The 25,977-nt window shown below is 36.2% G+C and overlaps 1 protein-coding gene across 3 annotated transcripts; it reads left to right on the top strand.

Moving 5' to 3' along the window:
• Nucleotides 1–1,100: 1,100 nt before the first annotated feature.
• ESP (separase) lies at nt 1,101–25,977 on the top strand. Of its 3 annotated transcripts, XR_015176471.1 has the most exons (28): nt 1,101–1,879; nt 1,994–2,171; nt 2,264–2,371; nt 7,381–7,518; nt 7,644–8,137; nt 8,315–8,423; nt 8,578–8,703; nt 14,574–14,867; nt 14,970–15,080; nt 15,195–15,416; nt 15,544–15,654; nt 15,803–15,937; nt 16,016–16,378; nt 16,490–16,576; nt 18,536–18,799; nt 18,899–19,022; nt 19,140–19,697; nt 20,222–20,459; nt 20,617–20,719; nt 20,990–21,190; nt 21,996–22,051; nt 22,159–22,388; nt 22,493–22,736; nt 23,027–23,426; nt 24,011–24,250; nt 24,466–24,553; nt 24,719–25,506; nt 25,702–25,977. XR_015176471.1 is itself a non-coding variant. In XM_086434515.1 (27 exons), the coding sequence occupies exons 1-27, from the start codon at nt 1,161–1,163 to the stop codon at nt 25,237–25,239; spliced, it is 6,462 nt and encodes a 2,153-aa protein (XP_086290641.1). In that variant the 5' UTR covers nt 1,101–1,160; the 3' UTR covers nt 25,240–25,691. The 3 variants fall into 3 exon arrangements, 2 of the variants coding, with proteins under 2 accessions (XP_086290641.1, XP_086290642.1); XM_086434515.1 differs by lacking the exon at nt 25,702–25,977 and having other exon boundaries at nt 24,719–25,691; XM_086434516.1 differs by lacking the exons at nt 1,101–1,879; nt 1,994–2,171; nt 2,264–2,371; nt 25,702–25,977 and adding an exon at nt 2,403–3,183 and having other exon boundaries at nt 24,719–25,691.

The raw sequence follows: 25,977 nt of genomic DNA, 5'->3' as shown, positions 1-25,977 counted from the left end.
GTGGTATTTATAGATCGAAACTCATTATTAGACATTATAGTACATTTAAGAAAATGAAAATAATATACAGGCCCTTCTTATTTGCTCCGCAAAGAGTTGTAAAAAGATTGAATTATGCCTTCTTCCAATAAGTTGGGTATGCATATGGTCAGATTGGTTGGTTCAAGGGAGAATATTTTAAGTATTCCAATTTTTGGACCCAACCCAAGACCAAATACTATTTTCGGACTAGATGAGGACATCCCCATTGGGTCCAATTTTTACGTTCATAGTCTTGGCTCCATTAGCAATAGGGTTGGCAATAGGCAGGATAATACCTGTCTACCCGACACATCTGACCCGAATCACCCGATTAAGAATTCGGGTAATATTATCTATACCCGTTTATCTAAAAGTTTTGTAGGGTTGAGTACGAGTATACATATATCCTACCCGATTACTTGTTTACCCAAGGGCAAAGTTATAATTTAATATTATACATATAAATATATGTAAATAATTAAAAAATTTTATTATTAACATAAAAAAATTCAGGTGAGAGGATAAAAAATTTGGGTGGCACAAGAATCTGATAAGAAATCAGGTATGGTTGTCCACTTAAAACTTGGGTAAAAATTAAAATTTGTATACTATCCCAAAAATCTGGTAGGAGTGTGTTCGTTTCAATTCGGGTATGGAGTCGATAGAGGCCTTATCCGACCCACACCCGACCTGTTGCCAACCCTAAACAACGGGGCTGTGAATTCGGCATATTGGTCCATTGGCATGGCCAACTTTATTTCTAGTCTATTCATTTGTGTTTTTTTCTTTTCCAAACAGGATGGAGAATAAACTCCTATTTTAGTCAAATGTAATTTCAAAAGACTTCAAAAAAACATAGATAAATGCATGAATTAACATTTTCATGAAATTTGTAAATCAATCCGCTACCCGAATCAAAGATCAATTTTAAGCTTTAGGTCCGATACGGGTCAAAGCCTGATGCAAGCTATAGTCTTACGGCTCACCAAAGCCCGACCCGACCCGAACCATACCGCCATTGACAGCTCTTTACAAGCTATAAGTCTACAAGAAGTGCTTTGAAATGTCTTGGCGGGCAACATTCGCGCCCTACATTTCATACTCTCTCTCTCTCGCTCTCTGTCTCGACTCGAGCCGCAATGGCTTCTGCAACTGAATCCTCTCTAATCGCAAGGTTAGAGACCTCAGATTACAGAGGTCTTCATCAAGAATTCTTAGATTACTTGCATCCATTCTCCGATTTCATCTCTCTCGATTCCAATCTCGATTTGACGAATCAATCCAAAAAGAAGAAAAAACCCCAGAAAAAAACCACTAAGAAGAAGAAGAATCAGGAAGAAATCAAAGATCAGAAGCTAATCCGCCCCCTAGCAAAGCAATTCCTTCCATTAATCTCTCGCGCTCTCAAACTCTTGCAAACTCGTCTCTCCCCATCCACCAAACCCATCGGAGAAGAAGTAGAAGAAGAAATCTCTCTAGAATTGTTTGAAATTTACAAGCTTTGTTTGGATTGTTTATCATGCTTGTCTCCTTGTTTGGATTGCAAAACCTATTCTATACATTTTCAGAGGATTCGATTGGTTCAATGTTTGGAGGCCCGTGGGAGGTACAAAGAGGCTGAATTAGAAGGGTTTTTGATGCTCGAGAGTGTTTGTTCAGTTAGCCTGATAAAGGGAAAGAAGGTTGAAGGACGATTTCTTCCATATTTGGGGACTGAGAATGCCGATCCTGAACTTGCTTGGTTGATTGTGGAGATCGTTGTGAGTGTCGTAAAGTGTTCGTATAAGAGCCAGAGAAAGGAAGAAACTGTGTATCATAGAGTGATTGATTTGGTGGATCAAGTCATGCCATGGCTCAGGTTTGGAAATTTTTTTTTTTTTTTGGGTTACGTTTAGTATTTTTTGTAATTTGAATTTTAAGCCATTGTATGAGTAATTGATTTAGGAAATTGTAACAACTATGATTATTCTAGGGTTTTAGATTCGAAGGTGCTAGAGAGGTTGCATCGTGTGCTTGTAACCGATCTTTACAAATGCACGCTATTCATGTTGGGAGATGATTCGTGTTTTGAAGATGAATTAGTACATAAATTCTGTATGATATCATTGGTCGAGTGTTTGAAGTCATCCATGAAGAATCAATTCCCAAAGGTGCAATCATACCCATCTTAAGTCATCCACTTTTTTTTTTGGTAATCAACCATTTTGACTGAACTCATGAGGTTTAAATGTTCAATGTGCAGTTAGCCCACAACATCTGTTCATCCCTCAGCTCTCAATGGTTTAGTAGACCCTCACTCATCTGCGACATATTACAGTGTGGGCTGGATTCTATTGTATGTGAATGCAAGGTAACATAATGCCACTATGAAATGTACACATTTTAATATCCAAAGAATATGCTCATGTATGGATTACATTCATAAATAGCTGTGTGTAGTGTATGTCACTAATCACATTCAAAATTCTGATATTAATATAAAGGGTTGGGGGTCCGTTGACTCTTAAGTATGACTCATGAAAAAAACACATGATCCCAACCCTTTAAACACAAAATCCAATGGTTGAGATTTATGAGTATCTTGATAATACAAATCTTGGAGATGCTTATCCTAAGGGTAAATCTCAACCATTGGATTTTGCATTTAAAGGGTTGGGATAATGTGTTTTTTTCATTAGTCATTCTTAGGAGTCAAGGGATCCTGACCCAAATGTAAAAGTATAGAATTACTCTTGTTATAAAAGAAAAAAAGCTAAATGACGATAAGTAAGCCGTTGCAACAAAGCAATCAAAGCAAGTTCAATGGAAATGACCAAGTTCCCCATCCTTAGAATATCTAATAGTTTTCATGGGTTTTGGGTAGTTTTTTTCCTAGTTCTATATTAAAGTAGAACAATGAGTGTGGTTCACTTTGAATAAAATGTTGTTTTACAAGCCTCTCGGTCTAGTTTGATGAACTACTGGGCCCACTTGCATGGATCTTTTAAATTCCTTTCGATTTGCCCCTTAAGTCATTATCTAACCGCCAATTTGTTTTTCTTTCTTCCATATGGTTACAATGATGCATCACCTATCTTTGAGAACTCGGAGAGGTTTGACCTTTTGAGGGAAAGGATATGGTGCTAAAGTCTATAGGTGGTGCATAGGTTGTTGCTCTATCATGTGAGAGGACTTCTTATGAAACACTCTTATTTTACCCTGAATTGTTGAATTCCCTAGTATTTGACTGTTATCCATTTTTTCTCCTTTTTAAAAGAAAATTCTAAATTTATGCTGTGGATGTCACATACTGAAACTTGACATCCTTTTGGATTTTATAACAAAATCCACATTCAAATTACCTTGAGTTGAAGATTGCAAACATGAGACATTAGGAGTCAATGATTGACTTTTCTCTTTTTTTTGGGTATCGACCTCCACTCCACGCCAAAATAAAAAAACCATTCTATCCCAATGTTTGGAATCTTCTAACTGTCAGTTGCTCTGCTCAAATCTCACTCTTGCTTCTGGTCATAAAATAGTTTAATTTCTGATTGTTGATGACAATCCTGCTCTCAACATAGAGTTGTTTCTTGTAGATTTTGGTAAAAAAGCTTCTACCACACCTAACTACACCTATGTCTCCCATGTAACACCTTTATTTTGGACCGGGGTGGGGGGGTGGGTTTACTGTATCAAAGACTTCACATCTCAATGAAGCCAACAAGCAATCTAAATAGGATCTTTTCCTACCAATTCGAATCCAATTATCCACTGTACCTTATTCCACCCACCCATACCCTTATCACTTTTAATTTGAGAAGGGAGTTTTTCCTCATATCAGAGACTTGGTGTTGGTTTTTGCCAGCTCAATGAAGCCAATAAGAAATTTAAATGAGATCTTTTGAACAATTCAAGCCCAATTATCCATTATGGAAGTTATGCCTCTAACAATTGTCAATAATTTTATAACCTCCTAGGAACTTCTATTGTGTCCCGACTCCACCTCATCATCTTCTTCCTTCTCAATCAAATTAATTTTATATAGATGCCATTTCTAACTTAAGGTTTTAAGAAAAAATAGTTTTATTAAACTGGACATATTACATGGGGGCCTAACTTCCTTTATATAAATGAGAACTCCATACAAAATACAAAAACTACCCTAGTCAACATAAACTAATTTCTAAACATTATTCTAACAATTTTCTTCTATACCTGTCCTCAAGTTGGGGCAGAAATGACGATGGTATTTTAATTTGTCCATAACTATTTGTAATCCTTTTCATCCAATAGTCTTGTACGTTTCAACACTTGTATGCTTCAACACTCATTTATAGGTGTCACTTCATTTTGATGCAAGCACTTACTCAATGATCATAAGTTCATAACTGAACAGTGTATTAAAAGGCTTACACCTCAAGGCTTAAGCCTCACCAAAAAGGCTTAATACTCAATCCTTATTAAAAAAAATCAAATCAAACTTTTTTTTTTTTTTTACTTTTCTTACTTTGTTCTACTTATTTATCCCTCTTAATGTTATTTATTTACTAAAATTTCTAAAGTTGAGGGTGGCAAAAAAAACACAAGATTTAGAGAAAAATCTCAAAATCTTTCTCTCAAACCCTATTTTTTCCCTATACAAGGATTTCTTCATTGTGTTTTAAATAGTCAATTCTCATCCAATTTCTATTGCGTCACTTCCGATGAGTTTTTTACTAAGATTAGGGTCAAATAATAACATCAAATCAAAGTTTTACTTCGTATTTGAGGATGATATGGATAGAGCTCAAGGATGATGAAAAATCTAGTATCATGATGACTCTTTGGAGGATCCCACTACTAAAGTGATGGAGGTGATTTTTAGCAAAATTTTCTTGTATAGTCGATAGGGTCTAAAACTTTATTGCTACTTGTTATTTTGTTAAAAGCTTAATATTTAGTCTATTAATGATGACATTACTACGTTACTAACATTTAATGTTTATTTTTTGATTGATGGTTTTTAACTTGTTTTTTTTAATATATATATATATATATATATGGATGGCGTTATTATGACCCCCATTACGACCCCCTTTGCGACACACCATTTTGTCTTATATGGGCAAAAATGTTTGAAATGGGCTGATTTTTTGTGAGGATGATCTCTGTGATGAGGGGATCATCCTGGCAAAAAATCATCCCATTCCAAAACTTCTAACCCCATCAAAATTGATTTACAAAAATTGGACGGTCTAAATTTTTTAACTTGTAAACATGGGGCTAGAAGTTTCATAATGAGCTGATTTTTGGCAAGGATGATCTCCTCGCCATAGAGATCATCCTCACAAAAAATCAGCCCATTCCAAACATTTTTGCCCATATAAGACAAAATGGTGTGTCGCAAAGGGGGTCGTAATAACCCGACCCTATATATATATATATATATATATATAGATATTTCTTTTGTTACTTCCTCAAAGTTTCATATGTTTAGGTATTATCTGTTCTGGTTTATGAATCATGCTTTTTTGCTTGTTGACTTGTTAAATTTTGAGTTTTGAGTCTTTTGAAGATGACATTGACATTGATAGAAGCTTGGACTATCAATAACAAAGGCAAATTACAAAACTCAATAACTAAATGAATTATATTCTTCAATTTTTTTTCTTATGAATTTATTGTGATTATATATATATGTTAGAATTTTTTAAATAGATTGGCTTATGCCTTGCCTCAAGAACCCATGACTCCTCAAGTGTGCCTTGGGAACTTTAAAAGACCGTAACTAAATAAGCTACAATTTGAATGAACATACATCGATTAATAGAACACAATTCATGATGATCAACTAGTATTGGTAATACAAATAGACAATACAACGACCACGCAAATACGTTACACTTGGGAAACGCATTGCACATGGTAACAACCTATGACACACACTAATGTAGGACGCAAGTCATGATTTCCAATGGAAATTTTATGCTTAGTTAGATTTTAATTTTTTTGGTTCTAGATTTGATTTTTTTTATGACTTATTTTTTTGGATTATTTTTAGGTTAGTTAATTTTTGTTTTGAGTTGTCTTTAGGTTATTTTATGAGTTTGATTTGAGTCTAAGTACTAATCACGTTTTTCTTTAGGCTTTATTTTGAGGGGTCAAAACTTCTCATATTAGGTTTATTTTTGTGTCATTTAATAGGTTATTGAATTATCTATCCAACAACTCAAGATTTTGTAATTTCGATAAGTTTTGAGAGATTTGTGGCCAACATATTGATAGAGTGTTAGTTTTACACATGATTGGCTCTCAAGGTCAAAAGTGTCAATTTTTAGGTCATGTTAGGATTAGGGTTTTGAGTCTAATATTAGATAGCCTATATATATGGCATTGTAATTGATTTTTAATAGTTTATGGAATAATATTTTTTTTATAGCTCTTTTATTGAGAATTTTCCAGTATTGGATCATGGTGTGAGACCAAGGTATTATCTATCTTCTTCTATCTCCTCTTCTTTTTTATCTTCTCATCTTTGTGAAGCATTCTTTTCTCACCATCACTTGATCATCTTTAAAAAAACTAGAACACATGTTTAATGGCTTGCAACGAAGTTGTTAAACTTCAGAGGGACAAAAAAGAAGAGCCAGTTTTTTTGGGTCCATATTTGATTCTTGTTGAGTGTTGTGTTATCCGCCTCTGTTCTCGGGTGTCTCATGCTCACGTATCATGCCCCAGTTCGACCTGTGATCCTTTTATATTCATAGTTGCACCTTCCTCGTCAGATCAGCCTTTTAGGGTAAATGGTTGTCAACTTGGTATTAAAGCGTGAGGTTTGTATAAGTCACGGGTTTGTCTCCTCGAAGGAATTTTTCACTCTTATGGGTGAGGAGTGTTGAGTGTTGTGTTATCTGCCTCCATTCCCGGGTGTCATGTGCTCACGTATTGTGCCCCAGTTTGACCTGTGACCCCCTTTTATATTTATAGTTGCGCCTTCCCATCAGATCGGTCTTTTGGGGTAAATGGTTGTCAACAATTCTTTGATTTACGCTCAACACATGCTAATCTAGGATTCCTAGCATGAAAGTGTTTCTCTTTCGTACCTAAAGAATTCTAAGGGCTTTTGTATGTAAAGGAAGATAACAAGTTGACTCTTATATCAACTCTCTACTTCCTATATCCCCCACTCTTGGACCATCTTGATGTTATTGCTCTCAATGTTGAACTGCCCTTAATTTACATTTTCGGAATATAATTGGATCATGATATCGAAGGAATATGATTCATTCAAGTTTTCACATGAGTGAACAATATTTATGGCTTGGAGATTACTGTCTTCCATTGAATTTGTGCACGATTTAGTAGTTGAAAGATAACATTGGCTCATTATTTTGACAGGGTGGGGTGGAATATACTGTAAATGAAATTTTTAATCTTGTACATTATTGCGTCAATAGATGCCGACATGCAGCCGGCATGGATACGTGTAGCAATGTTGCTGGACATGTAAATAAAATAGCAAGTGAATTCATTCAGGTGTTGTATGATTCACACATTTTACCAATTTACTTCACTTCTTTATCTATGCATTTTGATATTTTCTGTTTATAGATGAAAGAGATATGTTGTTTGCAATTTATATTTGACAAGTTAATCAGCAGGTTTTGGCACCTATTGATTCAATTCTGAGACTATATGCTTCGGGACTATATATCGATTCTTTATCGAGGTGCAGTAAATTTACTATTTTCAAAAGTTCAGTGGCTGAATCAGCAGTTACATATTCGCTTGATATTGGGGAGAATCTGCAACATTTACCTGCTTTGCTTGGTTCTTTATCAAGTTACTTCCACACTTCCAACAATGAATGCGGTTCATCACCCTGTTGTGCAGAAAAGGATATAAGAGGTGTATCATGTCCAGCTATAGGATTTGATTTTGAGTGCTCTATAGATTGCAATAATAAGCATGGACAGATATCTTTCCTGTCGTATTTAAATGCTTTGGCATTCTTCTGTCAGCCGTTGGCTGACTTAGCCAATCAAGCATGCAAACATATTTTTGCTGAAAAGGAATCTTCTCCTTTTTCTTCAAAGATAAATTATATTCAGGATGCGTTTCACCAATTCTGTGACGTGTTTCTTATTGGTTTCAGGTAATTCTACAATTGTTTTATTTGGTAATTTATTTTGATTACTTTCCAGTAAATGTATTTTGTTCATGCGGGTCACTAGTTTCATCTTATTAAGAATTCTTTGCTAATAAAATTTATCCATTCACATTTTATAAAAAAATGAGGGATGTGTTGCTGTTATCATATGTACCTGTGCAGATGTACATCTGGAAGGGATAGAGAGAGGTTTTGCGAGAGCCACAAAGCATTTCTTCATGTAGCTTTAGCGGCTTTCACCATCTCCCTCAGGACAGATGTAAATATCCAGGTTGTTCTCATTTTCATGATATTGAAGTGATCAAGTATTTCTTTGTTATCAATGATAAACTAATCTTAGTTCCCAGGAATTAAATTACTTTTGGGAGAAAAAAAATGCTGTTTAGTCCTTTACTATCTAAATAGTTTTATTTTTCTTATTTCAGAAAAGTGTGGACTGCATTGATCGTACTATATCAAGGGGATGTCTTCAGTCTAAAGAGATCAAATTTATTATTACCTCACTCTATAACATTGGTGCAGATTTGCACAATTCTAAGCAATTGAAACTGGTACTTTCTCAGAAGATATGAAATTTTCCTCAATTCATGTTTTGTTTTTGGGAATTGATCAATTTGTGTTATCAAATCACCTATTCTTTAATAATAGCTGCTTAGCTTACCTTTTTAATATTTTGGTAGTATCATTTTGTTTATCCTTGGTTTTCATTTTAGTTAATTGATTGTTGTCCTTTGGACCAGTTTCTCTTTTTGTTGTTTAATCCTTGCAATTCCTTTGGGATGAAATGGCATTTGATTGCTTTTGTGATGTATGTTATTGAGTTGAATACTTATGGTTACTTTGTGGTGGAAAGAACTATCCAAAATGAAATAAGACGGAGACAAATCTTACTTTTGTGATTCACCATGTCTTACACTTCTTATATAGGTTAACTGTGAAATACAGTATTCTATCATGTGCATGTCAACCCAAGACTCCACTGGGAATTACAGTTAGAGGCTTTTCTCAGGAATAAAATGGTGCAGGAGAGCCCACCACCTAGTTTCATTTGTGTACAAGACTATGCATCTAGCTTACCAAAAAAAAACAGAAAATGAAAAAGAAAAAAACACCGCTCTTTTGATGAAGTTTAATGGGATACTTGTGTGCAGGGTGGAAAACTGTAATGGCATCGTGAAAAACAGGTTTAACACCTTTGGTCCTGTAAATTTATTGGAATACTAATTGCTTTTATTACAAATACCAAAAATTGAAAAAGAAAAAAACACTGTTATTTTGATCTAGTTTAATGAGAGATTTGTGTGCAGGATGGTAAACCTAGAGTACTGGCATCATGAAAAACATGTTTAACATCTTTGTTCCTATAAATCTATTGGAATACTAGTTGCTCTTATTTATTTATTAAATTTATTTTTATCTTTTGTAAAAATAAGTTCAAGCGAAATTATATCTTTAAATGTTGTTGGTTACTATACAGAGAAGAATTGTAGAAAAGTGATTGTCAAATCTCATAATGAGAGCTTGGAAAAAATATATATAGTGTGAATGGACATAAATGCCCTTACATAGAATAAAAAAAACTACATTTTTTCCAATACTCCCCCTCAAGTTGGGGAAAATATATCAACTAAGCCCCAGTTTGACAATATGAGAGTTAGTGATAGAAGGATAAACAGATTTTGTAAGCGTTTTAGGGAGTTGTTTTGTAGAAGATACAAAGACTGTCTGAAGAGCACTAGATCGAATTTTCTCCTTGAGAAATTGAACATCAACCTTTATATGCTTGGTCATTTCGTGAAGAATTGAGTCAGAAACAAGCATGATGGCAGGTATGTTATCACAAAATAAAGTAAAATAACCAGAGATTGGAAAATCTATCCCCATCAACAAAAATCTAAGCCAAATAAGCTCACAAGTGCCAAGGGTCACAGCACGATACTCAGCTTTAGCAGAAGAACGGGAAACTATACTTTGTTTCTTAATTTTCCATGAGATCAAGTTACCACCATGGAAAAGACAAAAATCAGAGGTAGATCTTCTATTTGTAAGAGAACCAGCATAATCAACATCAGTGAAGCAAGATAAATGTGATTGAGTAGTGGAAGAGTACAAAAACTTAAGACTAGGACAAGACTTCAAGTAGTGAAGACTACGATAAACAACGTCAAGATGAGGGATACGCGGGGCATGCATGAACTGACTGACCACACTAACCATAAAGATCAAATCCGGTTCGTGTGTGTTAGATAAATTAGGTGGCTTACGAGTCTTTAATAAGAAGAATGACCAGATAATAGACCATCAGTTTTGACATGAAGGTGATAATTCTGATCCATAAAGGAGGAGACAAGATGAAAATCGATCATACCAATGTCCTGAAGAAGATCCAATGTGTATTTGCGCTGAGATAGCGAAGTACCACAGCGAGAGCAAACTACTTCTATCCTTTAGAAGTATTTGAGGGGATCCAAATCTTTAACCTCAGAAGCACAACCCAATAACATCTTTACCTTATCAATCTACTGTGCATCATCTCCAGTCAAGATAATATCATCCACATAAATCAAAACAATTCCTCGACGAACAAAGCAAGTATGATCTGAGTGGCATATGAAAAAATCCATAGATAAAATAATCTTAAATAAACGTTGAAACTAGGCTTGTGGAGATTGTTTCAGGCCATACAAAGATTTGAGAAGACGACATATTTTCCCAAAATACTCTTCCTGAAGATGAAACTTAGGAGGGGGATTCATATAAATAACCTTAGTCAGATCATCATTCAGAAATACATTTTTCACCGAGCTGGTGAAGATGCTAAGAATGACATGTAACTAAAGAGATAAGGAGGCAGACAATAAAAAATTTAGTTATAGGGACAAATATAACATCAAAATCCTTGCCTGGAGTTTGCGTAAATCCTTTAGCAACTAGGCGGGCCTTGTATTGATCGACGATGCCATCCGCGAAATACGTGACAATGAAAATCCATTTACAACCAACAGTCCTTTCCTCAGAGGAAAGGGAAACAAGTTCCCAGATGTGATTCTTCTGCAAAGTATCCATCTCAGTGGTCATGGTTCCAGTCCACTTAGAATCTCATAAAACCTCTGATATAAATCGAGGAACTCGAATAGAATTAGTGGTAGCAAGGAAGGCTTGATAAGAAGGAAAGAGTCCCTGATAAGAAACAAATGGACAATAGGATGATTATTAACACAACCTTGCTTACCTTTGGGAAATGCAATAGGCAAGTGAGTCAGAAATAGAAGGAATGAGAACAAGAATGGAAATAGGGAATACCTAAGTCCAATGAGGAAGTTGGCAAGGTTGGAGTGGGGCGAGGGGGATGATAGTAGGCCTTAAGAGGTGACAAAGATGAAGATGGATCCTGCAAAGGAAAAGTGTCATGCAAAGAAGATGAAGATGGAGAGAAAAACGGAGAGGGTAACACTATAGGAGAGGGGTCCTGCATAGGAAAAGAGTCCTGTAAAGAAGATGTAGCACGAAAATAGGGACATTTTAAAAAAATGCGACGTCCAAAGAATGAATTACACGATGAGAAAGTGGATCATAACACCGATACTCCTTTGACATAGACGAGTAATGTAAGAAAACACAACGAGTGACTTTGTCATCTAATTTCATGCGATGAGGAGTCATGTCCTGAACAAAACATGTACACTCAAAGACTCTAGGTGTAATGGGGAAGAAAGTGCTATTAGGTTGAATAATATGAAGATGCGTTTGCCCTCTTAAGGTGCGGTTCAGAACGCGGTTAAAGAGAAAAGCCGTAGTGAGGACTGCCATATTCCAATATAACCTAGGAACACGTATATTTCAAAGAAGACAACAAACAATGTTCATAAGATGATGATTCTTGCGCCGCCACCTCGTTCTGTTCAGGAGTGTTGGGACAAGTCAACTGGTGAAGCTTACCATGCTCATGAAGATGTGATCGAATCCTATCATGTGACAGAAATCAATTACCCAAGTCAAAGTAGCAAAGTTAGATTGAGCATCATGAAATGCAAAAGATGTACCTGGGGGCATTGTAATTGAGGCCACGATCGCAGATGAGTGAGTATGAGCATGGATCTGATCCCATACAATAGCGGCAATTTGAGTCTGGAGTTGTTGCAAATCAATAGTGCCAAAAGAAACATGATTATTAAGAGGAATTGATGATGACTCCACAACAGCAGTATGGGGGACAAATTATCCCAAAGAAGGGGTGGTAGATGATCGCAATAGATGGGGATAGAGTTGAAAGTAACGGCTCTTCTCATGATCAATCTTTCTACAATGGTTGTAAGTAAGGCCACTCCTTTTACCACAACCACGACCTCGATTCCCAGATCCCTTAGTATGAGAGTTAGAATTTGAATTGGCTACTAGAGCCATCTGATTTGTAGTTGGAGCAGAGATAATGCCAGGAGCATGAGTCTAAGAGGGAACTACACGATGATGATGTTCATCACTATCAATGGTCGCAATTGTCTCAAATAAAAGGGTAACGGTGTGGTGTTAAGGATCTGTGTCTGAAGTGCCTCGAACAAAGGACGTAAATGCATGAGAAATTGGTATGTCTGATGTCTAGCAATTTGCGTAATCACAAACCTAGCTGCCTCTGCAGACAACTCAACCTAGATTCATAATGAGAGAGCTATTCCCAACGAGACTGAAAGAATCTAAATTAGTCAGCTACACTCTGAGTCCCCTGGGTAGCCTGGGTGATGTTTTGATAAAACTCGTAGATCCTTGAGTCATTTCGAGCATGCGCATATGTCTGAGTGAGGGTTGATCACAACGAAGGAATCTCATGATACATGAATATGGTGTAGATGCACTGCTTCATGGAGTTAAAAAGCCAACCAAGGATAGTACAATTGTCAATCTCCCATTGTTCAAATTTGGGATCAATAAGGGGTGGCTTATTAATGGTGCTCAAAAGCCATCCAGATTTTCTTTTACTCCCCAAATAAGGCTTAATTGACCGAGACCAAGACTGAAAATTCTGACCATCTAATAGGGCACTAGTAATGCGTTGGACTGAGAGGTTTGCTCCAAGAATGGTGTTGGAGTCTTTATTCTCTTGATGCGATGTCATTGCTTACAATGAACAATGCAATTGAAACTTCAGTTTGCAGGGAGATCACTGTGGTTCCAGAAACACACTAAACTGTTGCAGTTGAAAGATCACCAAGGGCCAAGTAGAAATCACCACAAAACAGCTCCCTTGTTGTGGTCGTGGGTCAGAAAAAAAGGGCCTAGCTGCTGTCGCAGTCACCTACACAGCACCGTATCGCTGTCGTAGGTCAGAAAGTAGACTGGACTGCTGTTGCAGGGCTTCACATAACCCCCTGTTGATGTCGCAAATACCAACACAGCAGTCTGCTGCTGTCGAAGGTCCCAAATCTAGCTGAGCTGCTGTTGCAGGTCTTCATGTAGGCCCCAGAACCCTCCTACTTGCTGTCGTAGGTCAAAAATAGAACTTGTTTGCTGTCGCAGGGCTTCACGTAGTCCTCCCCATTTGATGTCGTAGGTGCCTATAATACAAAAGCTGCTGCTGTTGTAGGTCAAAAAAACAGCAATCTGCTATTGTTGTGGGTCAGAAACACCTTCTAGGTGATTGCTGTTGTCGCAGATGCCAAAGAGAAACTTTCTAGCTGCTGTTACACTCACCTACACATCACACTGTGGCTGTCGTAGATCACAAAAAAAAAAAGGCTCTGTAGAACCGCAGAAGGGTGGGAAAAAGAACACTATCGAAGGGTAGAAAAAGGAACAGCATAGAATCGCAGCATGTGAAAAACTTAGAAAAAAAAATTTATCGTAACATGCGATAAAGAGAAGCTCCCAAAGGGGAGACCTTCTAACGAAGCTGTGGCTAGGTTAGTAGGCTTCAAGATCCAGAGATGTTGAGAAGGGATGAAAAGAGAAGAGAGGAGAGGATAAGAGAAGAGACTTCAAGGTCCCAAAGGAAATCAAAGAGGGGAACCCAAAGAAAGAGTGGGACGTCCTCTAGAAAGCTCTGATACCAAGAAGAATTGTAGAAAAGTGATTGTCAAGCCTCATAATGAGAGCTTGGCAGATATATACATATATATTATCGAAAGTGTGTATGGACATAACTGCCCTTGCATAGAATAAAAAGAAAAAAAAAAAAACTACATTATTTCCAATATACAACACTTTTAGTAGCTGTGAAATACAAAATGCTACCACATTCTGTTTCTTTGTAGGTATCTTTATTTGCGTTGTTGATGTTTGGTTTAGACTTGTGGTACCCTCAACAATCTGTTTTCTACATGTAGATGGTTATGACATGCTCCTCTATCCTCTTGGAAGTCTTCCTTTTTAATTCTTTTATCCTTTCACACCTCATGAGATATGTGGATCTATTGATCTTTCTCTACAGGCTTCAGTGGCTTTAGATCTATGTTGTAGATCTTCATGGACTCATGTTTCGCTTCTTTGCAAGAAGTTTATAGAAAAATCAGAGGGAATACCTGAGGATTTATCAGAAGAATCAATTACTGGTTTTGTTACAGATGCTTGTGCAAAAAGCGTAATTCTTCTAGATGTTCTCCATCAACGTGGCAGTCCAGATGTGAATAGAAGTATGGTAAATTTTCTTTTGAATTGGTCGCTCGCTGGAAATTTGTTTGAAAGTTTGAGTGGTCCTGTGGCCTTGGTGAGGAAATGGGTTAAGGTATGATTTGAAGCTTTTTATTTGTTTTCAATATGTTCTGCACATTTCTTGGTGCTTAGTTTTTTTTTTTTTTTTAATATATATTTTTTATTTGGACTTCAGATCATGTGTAAAGATACTAAGGAAGATCTTGATGCTCCAACTCTATATTCTCTTTTGTCTGAATCTTCTGCAATATTGTCAAAAAGGGTGATTGGTATCATCTTGGAGCAGGTTTGGCTGTTTTATGATGCTTATTTTATGAAACCAATGATGCGTTTTGATGTTTTTTTGTTTATTGTTAACAAACACTGATTTGGATGCATTTGTTACTTGAATTGTCTACAGGAGCTTTTAGCATATGAAGAAATGGAAGCACATAACAAGAATATGTGTCAGAGAATGCAACTGAAAATCATAAATATTCTCCTACTAAATGTATATGTTACAAAAGATTACTTTTTTCAGAAATCAAGGATTCTTATTAGGAAAGGAAGAGTATTTAGGGCTCGTGGAATTGAAGGCCTGAATAACTGTATGCAGTGTTTGTCAGAGGCTATGTCCATACTTGTGAGATGTTATCCTTTGGTTTTATTTTCATTTATTTTTTGGCTTTATAAATTGAAAACCTACATTACTAAATTGTAGTTACATTTCGAGTTGATAATGTGGTTGACATGGAATATTAATCAAACAGATCGACATATCTGGTGAACATTCTAGCAGTACTGCTCCCATTTTACATCAACTAGCTCTTGCATATTGCTTGCATGCACTGTGTACCCAGGAGGCTCAACCAAACTTGGAGGTCATATTTTACAAGGGCCTGTCTTTACAAATAAGTAATTATATGTTTTTGGAGGCTCTAGTTGTTCTGTGTAGATATGTTTTGTTTCGGGCTAGATTAAAGCTATCCTTTTTTTTATACATATTTTCTTGGTTTGTGTTTCAAACAGGTAATCTTGCGTGATATTCGTCAAGCTCTAAAGCTTTGGTCGAGTATAAATTGGTCCACAGATGTTCATCGTGAATTGGTGACTGAAAATGCAATACCACTGTTGTGTTGTGTAGCTGATCTTTTATCACTAAAGGTAAGCTATTGATGGTACACAGTGCAGTAGCTTCAATGTAAAATTACATGACTGACTATTCTTATTGTACAACTGCAGGGTTACTTACACTTACAGTATGACATATATAAGCTGGTCATCGTATTATTGAAACAGAAAAGTGTTCCAGTGGAGAAGTGCTTGGCCATGTTGTGGGCCGATAGGAGGCTTACACATGCCCTTTGCATTTCACCAATTGATGAAGATTTTATCTTTAAGTTTGCACAGGATTTTGGAGTTCATTCTGATTCTGTCGGTTTCTGGGTAAGTTGTATGAAGGATTCTCAACCACTGCTAACTGGGTTTCGCCAGAAGTTCTTGCTTTCTGATTCTATGTTACCCCGTCGTCAATGTGGAAGTGATTTGGGATCTGATGTCACTATTGACGAAGTCAAAGAGGCTGCTTCCACTCTCATTTCAAATGTAAGATCTGTTAAAGTTGGATGTAGAAACAATTGATGTTCAGTCATGCTGAACTTGTAACAAGCATATTGTTATGTGCCTGTTAATCCTTGATGTTTCTTCTTGTGATAGGTTCATGTACCCGGTTCAACTTTTCTTGCTGGATATCTTTGTTATGACTTGTGTGAAAGACTCATGTCAAATGGACAGCTATTCGAGGTAAATTGCATTAGGTTTTGTCTTCTCAATGTTTCAGGATCAAACTGCATACTTTGGGATAGAATACTCTATAGAGAATTAACAACGATCCTTATCGTCATATGAAACATTAAAACTGCCAAACAGTGATGTTACTGGATTAATCAAAAGCAAATATTGAAATGAGGCTCTGAAAAGCTGTAAAGTTTGGAGAAATTGAATCCAAAAACAATTGCAACCCAACTTGGCTAGTCCATATGTAATTTCGGACAAGAGATTTTATGCTTTACAAGGAACACAAAATGGCACAAAAAACCCAATAAAACTGCCAAACGGTGATGTTACTGGATTAAACAAAAGCAATTATTGAATTGAGGCACTGAAAAGCTGTAAAGTTCGGAGAAATTGAATCCAAAAACTAGTGACCTTGCTCCAGAACATTTAAAGATGGTGGTTCAAACCATATGAAGATTCAAACCTGATGAAATCCCCTTTAAAATCAATTTTAAATTCCTTGAAATATCTTCAAGATCAACTCAGATATTGAAAATGCATCATACACTGATGCCCGTATACAAATAAAGATATGGATGCAGATATGAGATATGAGGGTATGATTTCATTTCCCAAAATCTTCAACAAGGCTGCAAATACGCATATCCCATCCTATATTTTGGGAGTAGCAAGGTCAAGTATTTTGTATTCTGATTATCATTTCTTTATTTTTATTTAATGCCAAATGCAATGAAACTATTACATGGCAAAGTTTATTACAATAAGCTCTTTCAAGATATACTTTGCAGATAAAGTTATAGGAAAAACAGTATTTAGTTATAATTTATTTTTGCAATGAATATAAAAATGATAATTTATTGTAGGAACTTTTAATTGTTCAAATGCAAGATATTTCTTTCTTGTTGAAATATAAAATAATAATATTTTATTTTATTATTAGTGTAGGGGATTATAACTTGGAATTCAATAATGTGGATATGAATCTTGAAATTTGGAAATATGTGGTGGCTACCTTAATTCTTTTTTTTTTCAATATAATTAATTATAGTAGTTGTTAAATTCAAACATCTGAGGCTTATGCCTTGAGGCTTTTGCTTTGCGGCACTTGTTAACTAAGTGCTGTTCCTCATGCTTCAATGTCCGAAAACATTTTTGTATGGACACGTGATTTAAAGTTTTGTATCGTTTCAGAATGTTTCATCTGAGACATTTCAGTTTCTGCCAAGACCGGAACAAACCGTGATTGTCTTTGAATGTTTCGGTCAAGACTATCTTGATTTTATTTCTGATTGAAGCATTGCCTTGAGATGAGATTTTGAACCTTTTAAAGATATGGGTATGCCAAAGGTATCATACTATTTTAGTATGATAGGATATGTTTACTAGATACAAATCTAATACAAACATTGACGGGAAACAAGGGCAGACAAGTACTAACATGGATCCCATCCTATAAGCCATATACCAATGTCTAAATTTTATTTGTCTTGAGCATCATTTCTTAGTTTTATATTCTTCCAAATGCAAATAAACTTTTATTGAATGAATTTTATTACAATAAGATTTTATAGATAAATTGATAAAAGATGTGGCTCTAGACAGAATTGAGTGATGGAACATGATTCATTTAGCCGACTCAAATCTTTGGGACAAGGATTTGATGATGATAATAATGTTGATAGATTAAAAAAAATTGTTGAAAGTTAACAAAATGTCTCATGTAGTATTTGGTATTGATATCTGCATCAGTACCTATGGTGTCAGTATCATCATTGTTTGATGATAGTGAAGATGATAGCAGGTTGTTTCCAATATTATCCTCACCAATAAAAGTTGACTTATATGTAAGATCCTCACCAATAAATGTATCAGAATGTTTTCTCCACCTTTCATCTTTAGGAACTACTCAATTTTTTTTTCTTGTCAGTATTTTCTGTTTTGTAATTTTTTTCCTGTTCTGTTCAGGCTCTTTCATATGCGAGGGAGGCCCTTCGCTTGCGTACAAAAATCTTACAGAAGAAATTTATTTGCACCTTTGGGAAGCTTCCTAAGAACCCCAGTGAAACTAGGGAAACTACTGAACAACATGAGTATAATCATACTCATCTAGAGGTGTTGGGATCAGTAGCTACTGAAGTTTGGCCATATACCACTCGCTTATGGAACTTTGATGGCTGTAATCTTAGTCAATGGAATGTACTTCAATGCTATCTAGAAAGCATTTTGCAGGTATCTTGCCTTACCTTTCTTTAAACCTGTTTCTTTGGAAAATAGACATGGACTTTTAAATCATTTTCTGTTGTTATAAACCACTCATATAACACATAGATTGGAGGCATCCATGAAGCAATTGGAAACGCAACTCTGGCTGAAGCCCTTTTACTGCAAGGGAAAAATATATCCTGTACGCATGGCTTGCCGATTTTTAAAGTTGCTTTCACTTCTGCCTTAGGTATTGGAAGTAATTTGTCTTAATTCTTTCCTACTAGTTGTTTCAATCCTCTCTATTTCTACATGGCTAGAGTGATCTTTTAATTTGGCACCTTTCTATTCATTTCTCCCTCTCTAGGGGAAATATACCGAAAGAAGCAACTTTGGGATTTGGCAGAAAATGAACTTAATAGTGCCAAGAAAATTCTGGAGAATGATAGCACAGCTATTTCATGCAAGCGATGCAAATTGACCTTGGAAATTACCGTTGATCAGCGAATTGGAGATTTAATCAGAAGCCGTTCTGGTGGTGCTACAATGCCTGAATCAGTTAATAGCTTTTCTTTTTCTATAGATCTGTACAGATCAGCTCTAAAGAAACTAAAGCTTCCTGAATGGGGAAGCGCTCTCAGTTTTTCTGAGGAATCCAAGGATGAGCTGAAGCCAAGGATGACTCGCTCCAAATATCGGTCCTCTCATAATCGAAATAAACAAGTTCCGGGTGAGGTGGAATCCAGCTACACTAAATGTCCAAGTGGCAGTAATGGTTTTGAAGAAGCATGCATTTGCAACAGAACAAACTGTTGGAGATGTCTTCTCTTGAAAGTGATGGAAATGGGAACCATGCAGGATTTCGTTTATATGAAATGGGAATTTCACCATAGGCGGCTATCACTGAGGCTACTCATGGGCATAGGTATGGTACAACTGTGTATTGATGACATTTTGTTTTTCATGTTGGCAATTCCTTTATCTCGTGTAGTGGAGCAAGCATTTGATAACCTTTTGGCTGTATCATAGAGCATGGTTTCTTTCTCTGTATTTCTTTTCTATTGTTATGTAAGCTGGGAGTGAACACATTATGTCCGTCATAACCATAGTGAGGAAATCGAGGTTAAGGAATAGTTTATTAAGGGAAAAATTGCAAAACTTGGCAAAGTCGGGAAAATTAAATGGTAAAAATATTAATTCTGGAAAAAATAAAAATGTATATTTCATATATTAAAACAGTTGCAAAATTTCGCATTATGAAAATGCATTTTCTGTGTTAAACATAATATAAAAAGGTATTTTTCAAAACTTTGTGAATTGGTCAGGTTTAATTCTTTGAATGAAATACGTGAATTAATCGTTAAATTTTCAAAAAATTGGTAATTTTGGTCACCATGTTCATAACATAGAGAATGCGTGCTTTTTGTTTTTAACTTTGTTCTTTGCCAGGAAAATGCATGGGGATTGTTGGTGAAGTTCATGAAACACATGAAATATTTTGGCAAAGTATCTCTGTGCTGGTCAATAGAAAGCCATTCTGTGCTACTTACTCTGCTATTCCACATCCCGTTTTGCTTGAGTTCATTGGGAAAGAAAGGCAAGGGGATATTTTTTCCATTGAGCGTGCCACATTACTATACAACATCTCTTGGTTTTCTCTGAGGAACCACTGTGCAGGGTGTAGCAGGTATTTTATATATCACTCACATGCATATACAAGGGTTGATGTGAGGGAAATGCCCTACAATTCCTGTAGATGCATAATAGTCCTTAACCTTTATATGACTAACTTCTTTTCCAATCTTCATTTTTTATTTTATTTTGGTTTATTCTCTGTTTACCAGGATTGCCTGCTGTGATTTATCTCGCATTAAGATGCCGATGATAGTATCTTGGCTGTTACAAGCATTTATACTTTGCCGTGAGCTGCCCTTACTTTTTCAGAAGGTCATATGATGTTTGCGCCTTTTTTATCATCATTTTTCATGATTGATTTACAACTTTCTTAAGCCTTATAGTGTCTTAAACATATCTTTTGAGATTGAAAGTGGTTATCAGGTTTCCTTTGTTGACCATTGACAATTGTAATTGGATTCAGACACATTTTATCCAATGACATTCAAGCCAAATTTTACCTCGAAATGTGGGTTGTTGTGGTTAATTTTTAATGATCTACTTGAGATGGTCGGGGGTTGAATTTTTCTTATGATACTGCAGGTATCTAGGTTACTTGCTACGATATTTTTACTTTCCACTTCAGGTGCACCCTTTTGTTTACCACTTTATTCCGGGAAAGCTCTCTCTGAAATTCATTGGGCTGCATTTTTCCACCAAGCTTCACTTGGTACTTATCTCAATCATCAGTTCCTTTCGAATCCCAGTGGACAACTAAAAGCCTGCAACACTATGGATTTTGAGGTCCATCTACCTATTCTTTTGTATTGCTCAGCTGTATTTTCTTTAGGACAGATGCATAGTTTGAGTTGTGATCCAATTCTTTTACTGTTTTTTGTTGCTTGCACACCATTTCACACATTGTGTTTTGAATGCTGAATACCATTATCACTAATCTAAAGATGATGTCAATTTTTTTGATAGGTTAACTATTGACAAATCTATTTCCACTTTTGGTTAACTGTTACTAATTGTACTCACATGCACATAAGCCTTGGTTCTTGTAGTTGCAATAACATGAATCAATTCAAGTTAAAATGTGCATGAGATCTAATTTGGTAAATAACTGAACATTTCTGGAATGATATATTATTGGATATTGTCACTTTATCCTCGCAAAACTGGAAGTTTCAGTTTCAGGCATTCTCTTTACCATGTAAGAATTGTCATTTCTACATAATCAGTTACGATTAAGACTTGATTCCCATTATATATTCTTGAACATAATTAGTTGCTGAGATTTTCCTTGTTAAGTACCAATTACCATCTTGCTTTTGCAATATTACATGGAAAGCATTGTAGCCTAAATGTTTTTTCATACTTTCTGAGAAATTTTGTACTTATGCTATTGTACGTCTGGAAAACTTTTGGTTTGTTTTTCTTCTGAAAAGTGCATACATTTATTTTATCATATAATGTTTATATTTTCTTTCAGGGCTCACAATTTCCTCAGTATTTTATTATTCTCCTATAGTGCATCTTAAACTGTTATGAATTAAAAAGCGTATAAATTTATTTCATCATTTAATGTTCTCATTGCATCTTCCAGGGTTCACATGTTACTGGCTCAACTAACACAGCATCAGCAGCTTGCAACTTACTCAGGTGTTAATTGTTACACCGGCAGAAAAAAGAATCATTTTCGAAAATAAAGAACTCTCCCATGACTAACAAGATTTCTTTTTTCCCATTTTATCCTGCCGCTTCTGCAGGCTTGCACCAGAAAAATTTAATGATCTTGAAAAATTTGTGACTGACTTTTTCCAAGGCCTTCCTAGTGTCACAGTCGTCTGCATAAGTTTGCTCGAGGGAGATTATTGTTGTGTGTTAAAAGATATTCTGCCTTTTCCTTCCTCATTTCGAGCATGGATGCTATTGTCACGATTAAATTCAAATGGCCAGCCTATTGTTATGCTTCTGCCTTTGGATTTAATTCCTGAAGGTATTATTCTTCTTGTTTAATATGTACTTGGATTCTCTCTCTATATATGTGTGTGTGTATGTGCATAAACATGTACTGACATATCTACCGATTTATGTAAGAAGCTCTGGATGATGATGATGCAAATTCTGGCACGGGGTCTGTCTATGAGAGCAAGAACTCATGTAAAAAGTGGCGCTGTCCCTGGGACCACACTGTAGTGGATGATGTAGCTCCACAGTTCAAGTCGATTCTGGAGGAGAATTACTTGTCATCATCCATCTCTCCCACAGTAGATTCACAAGGAAATAGGTTGCTCTGGTGGACCTGGAGAAGGAAGCTTAATGATCGTCTTGACAAATTCCTGAGGTAGTTCTCTAACCTGTTTATGTTGATACAAGTGGTTACATGTGTGCATGCATGCATTTGGGCATGGTGGGACACTTCCACAGGATGCAATATTATCAATACTCATCTTAGTCTTTGCGAATGAATTTTGACATGCCTTAATAATTTTACAGGTTGCTTGTTCAGTTAATGGCTTTGTAGAAGATGAGCACATTCTACATTATGCAATATTATTAATATTCATCTTAGCCTTTGAGAATGAATTTTAAAGTTAGTTTCCATATAATTGTGTTAATGTTTCTTGGGTGCAGGGGTATTGAAAAGTCATGGTTGGGTCCCTGGATATGCTTGCTTCTGGGTGACCCCTTAGACTACAAGCGCTTGGATTCAGTTCTTTCTGAGCTGATCTATGATCTGAAATGTAAATGTGAATTTGATGCACATGAGAATCTTCTGAGAGTTATTCTTGGAGGTGCCAGATCTGTCTCTGAAACAGAAGCTTGTGTTTCTCAGTTACTCTTACACAAAAACTACTTTATTGGAGGTGGATGTTGTCGAGAGAAAAAGTGTGGGTTCTCATCTTCTGCTTGTGGTGAAGGTGAAAAGGTATCTGGGTTGCCTCATCAACTTATAATGGAAGCAGCCAGTAAACTTGAAGTTGAATGCGTCAACAGAGAACCGATAGTTCTGGTGCTGGATTCTGAAGTGCAGGTAAATTGTTAGATTTCCCGCCCTAGTATATTTGGTAGATCAAACTAACATTCGTCAATTTTATCCTTGATCATGATATACTTGATCTTGTTCAAACTATCACATTTAATTGATTATGTTTTAATTCTATGAGAATCCTGCCATTTTATGGAAGGATACCTTTTTCTCCTTAGGGTGTGATAAAGATTTTTTCATGCCTGGTACAGTTGACTGTCAACAGTTAAATGTGCTTGGGTGTATGAGCTGAAGTTTTCCCAGATAGACTACAAAGATTGCAAAAACAGTTAAATAAATACTAGGTTGGCTGATAGGGCTTCAATGAAGAAGTTGATGATGACTGGGTCAGCAGACTTGCTTCTGAATCCAACCACTTCCTTATAGAGTGAACTGTGAGAGATTTTATTTTGGATAAATAAAACCAACCTCCACAGGGCCCAAACAGGAAATTAAACTTGTGCTGGGTTAGGACTGGATAGCCGAGATACTTCTTTCATTTTTTATTTTTTTTCTTTTAATCTTTTTGTTTTTTGTTTTTTTGATCTGTTGATTTAATCTTATTGGGTTGTCTGATTCTTTTTAAACAGATGCTTCCATGGGAGAATCTACCTGCATTGAGAAAACATGAAGTATATCGCATGCCTTCGGTTGGTAGCATCTCTGCAACACTTAATGTAAACTGCCACGTTCAAGAGAAAATTGGAAAGAGAATTCCCTCTTTTCCATCTATAGATCCCTTGGATGCATTCTATTTGTTGAATCCCAGTGGCGACCTTGACTGCACACAGGTTGAATTTGAGGAATGGTTTAGAGAGCAACAGCTGGAGGTAACTCCCACCCCACCTCACCGACCTTTTTTTTGTGAAACAATGATATAAGTTCACCTTTCAGTCCATTTAGAATGATGGTTGTAACCAGGGTCATCACTTGGCAGTTGTAGCAGGAGAAGCTATTCTTTTCTAGAATAATTAGATTTAAAAATAAATAAATCATGTTATAGTTTATTTGTGCTAATGAAATATTTAATTGCATTATTGAACAGGGAAAAGCTGGAACTGCACCAACAACTGAAGAGTTGGTCTTAGCTTTAAAACACCATGATCTCTTCATATACTTCGGGCATGGAAGTGGTATGCTACGATTCAAAACTACTAATTATCACTTTTTTCATTGCTATTTATGGTTATTGAATTATTATTAGTGCTGCCATGGTAGTATTATTGTTTCCGGCAATGCTGTTGCTGCCCTACATTCCCTATTCCAGCATTAATTGATCGATATATTTGGTGGCTCAGGGACACAATATATACCTGGGCATGAGATTCAAAAACTGAATAATTGTGCCGCTACTCTTCTAATGGGCTGCAGTAGTGGATCACTGTCTCTTACGGGCTGTTACAACCCACAAGGTGTTGTTCTCTCCTATCTGTTAGCCGGTTCTCCCACCATTGTTGCCAATCTGTGGGAAGTAACGGACAAGGATATTGATAGATTCGGTAAGGCCGTGCTTAATGCTTGGTTAGAAGAAAGATCAACTTCCTCCATTGGTTGTGCCCCACACAATCTGATTGTGGAAGAATTTGGATCCATGAAAATTGGAAGCAATAAGGGAAATGCTAAGAGGAAAGCTTCAAAAGGAAGAAAGTTGAATGAAGATTTAAATGGAAGTAGTGGCAAGGACTATTGTGTCCATAGACCAACGATTGGATCGTTCATAAGTCAAGCCCGAGAAGCGTGTACACTCCCTCTCTTAATTGGGGCATCTCCAGTGTGTTATGGCGTCCCTACAAGTATAAGGAAAAAGAAGGATTTATAACAACATGAGACCAATGTTTGCTAAGATTCACATTGGAAAAGCATCGACCTGTCATGATCTCTTCCTATTACTTGCTGTATTCATGCCCTAAAATGGGATTCTGCAAGTATTTAAGCACGTGGATCTAAAGCATGATTAATTCTTTTTTGTCTTTATGGTTGTCTTCTGTAACATTGGGCCCGACATTTCTTGTAGTCTTCCTCGGCTCCATTAGAATACCATTCATGTTCTCGCTCAAAAGTCCGACGAGTCACAAGCATGTACAATGTGAGTTGATTGTATTTTCTACCTCTTGTAAAAGAGAATTTGATGAACAATTCAAATGTAGACAGTTATCGTAAAGTGTTGTTATTATACTAGGTATTTTGGTCATTCCAAGATAATGTATTATGTCGAATCAATTGAAAACTAGAATGGAATGCAAAGCAGTGGTTTATTGAAGTCTGTTATTGTTTTCAACAGCATTGGAGGCTTACACCATGAAGCTTGTCTCAAGGCTGTCTCTGACAATGTCTTGGGGCCTTAAGGTAAGGTCTTTTTCCTCTGTAAGGCTTACACCTTACTCCAAGAGGCATTGAAAATGGCATTAGAGGGGGACCTGTGCTTTTTGTCCAAGGTGCACACCTTATGGGGATGTGATATATTTCTCTTTTTTTAGTTTTTAGTATCATTATATAATCGTCCTTATAATTATGTAAGTTGTTTTGTTCCTATTATTATCTTAATCTAAGTAATGAT

The sequence above is a fragment of the Akebia trifoliata genome, chromosome 3, assembly GCF_017979445.1.
Source record: "Akebia trifoliata isolate Shusen 1 chromosome 3, ASM1797944v1, whole genome shotgun sequence".
NCBI classification, from domain to species: Eukaryota; Viridiplantae; Streptophyta; class Magnoliopsida; order Ranunculales; family Lardizabalaceae; genus Akebia; species Akebia trifoliata.
This window is presented reverse-complemented; position numbering and strand designations above follow the sequence as displayed.

What these genes read in the sequence shown, in the direction of transcription:
- ESP (XM_086434515.1), top strand. Translation starts at nt 1,161, where the DNA reads ATGGCTTCTGCAACTGAATCCTCTCTAATCGCAAGGTTAGAGACCTCA. An exon ending in TTGGTATCATCTTGGAGCAG is followed by an intron (nt 15,081 to 15,194) that starts GTTTGGCTGTTT and finishes AATTGTCTACAG; the next exon opens with GAGCTTTTAGCATATGAAGA. An exon ending in CTGATCTTTTATCACTAAAG is followed by an intron (nt 15,938 to 16,015) that starts GTAAGCTATTGA and finishes GTACAACTGCAG; the next exon opens with GGTTACTTACACTTACAGTA.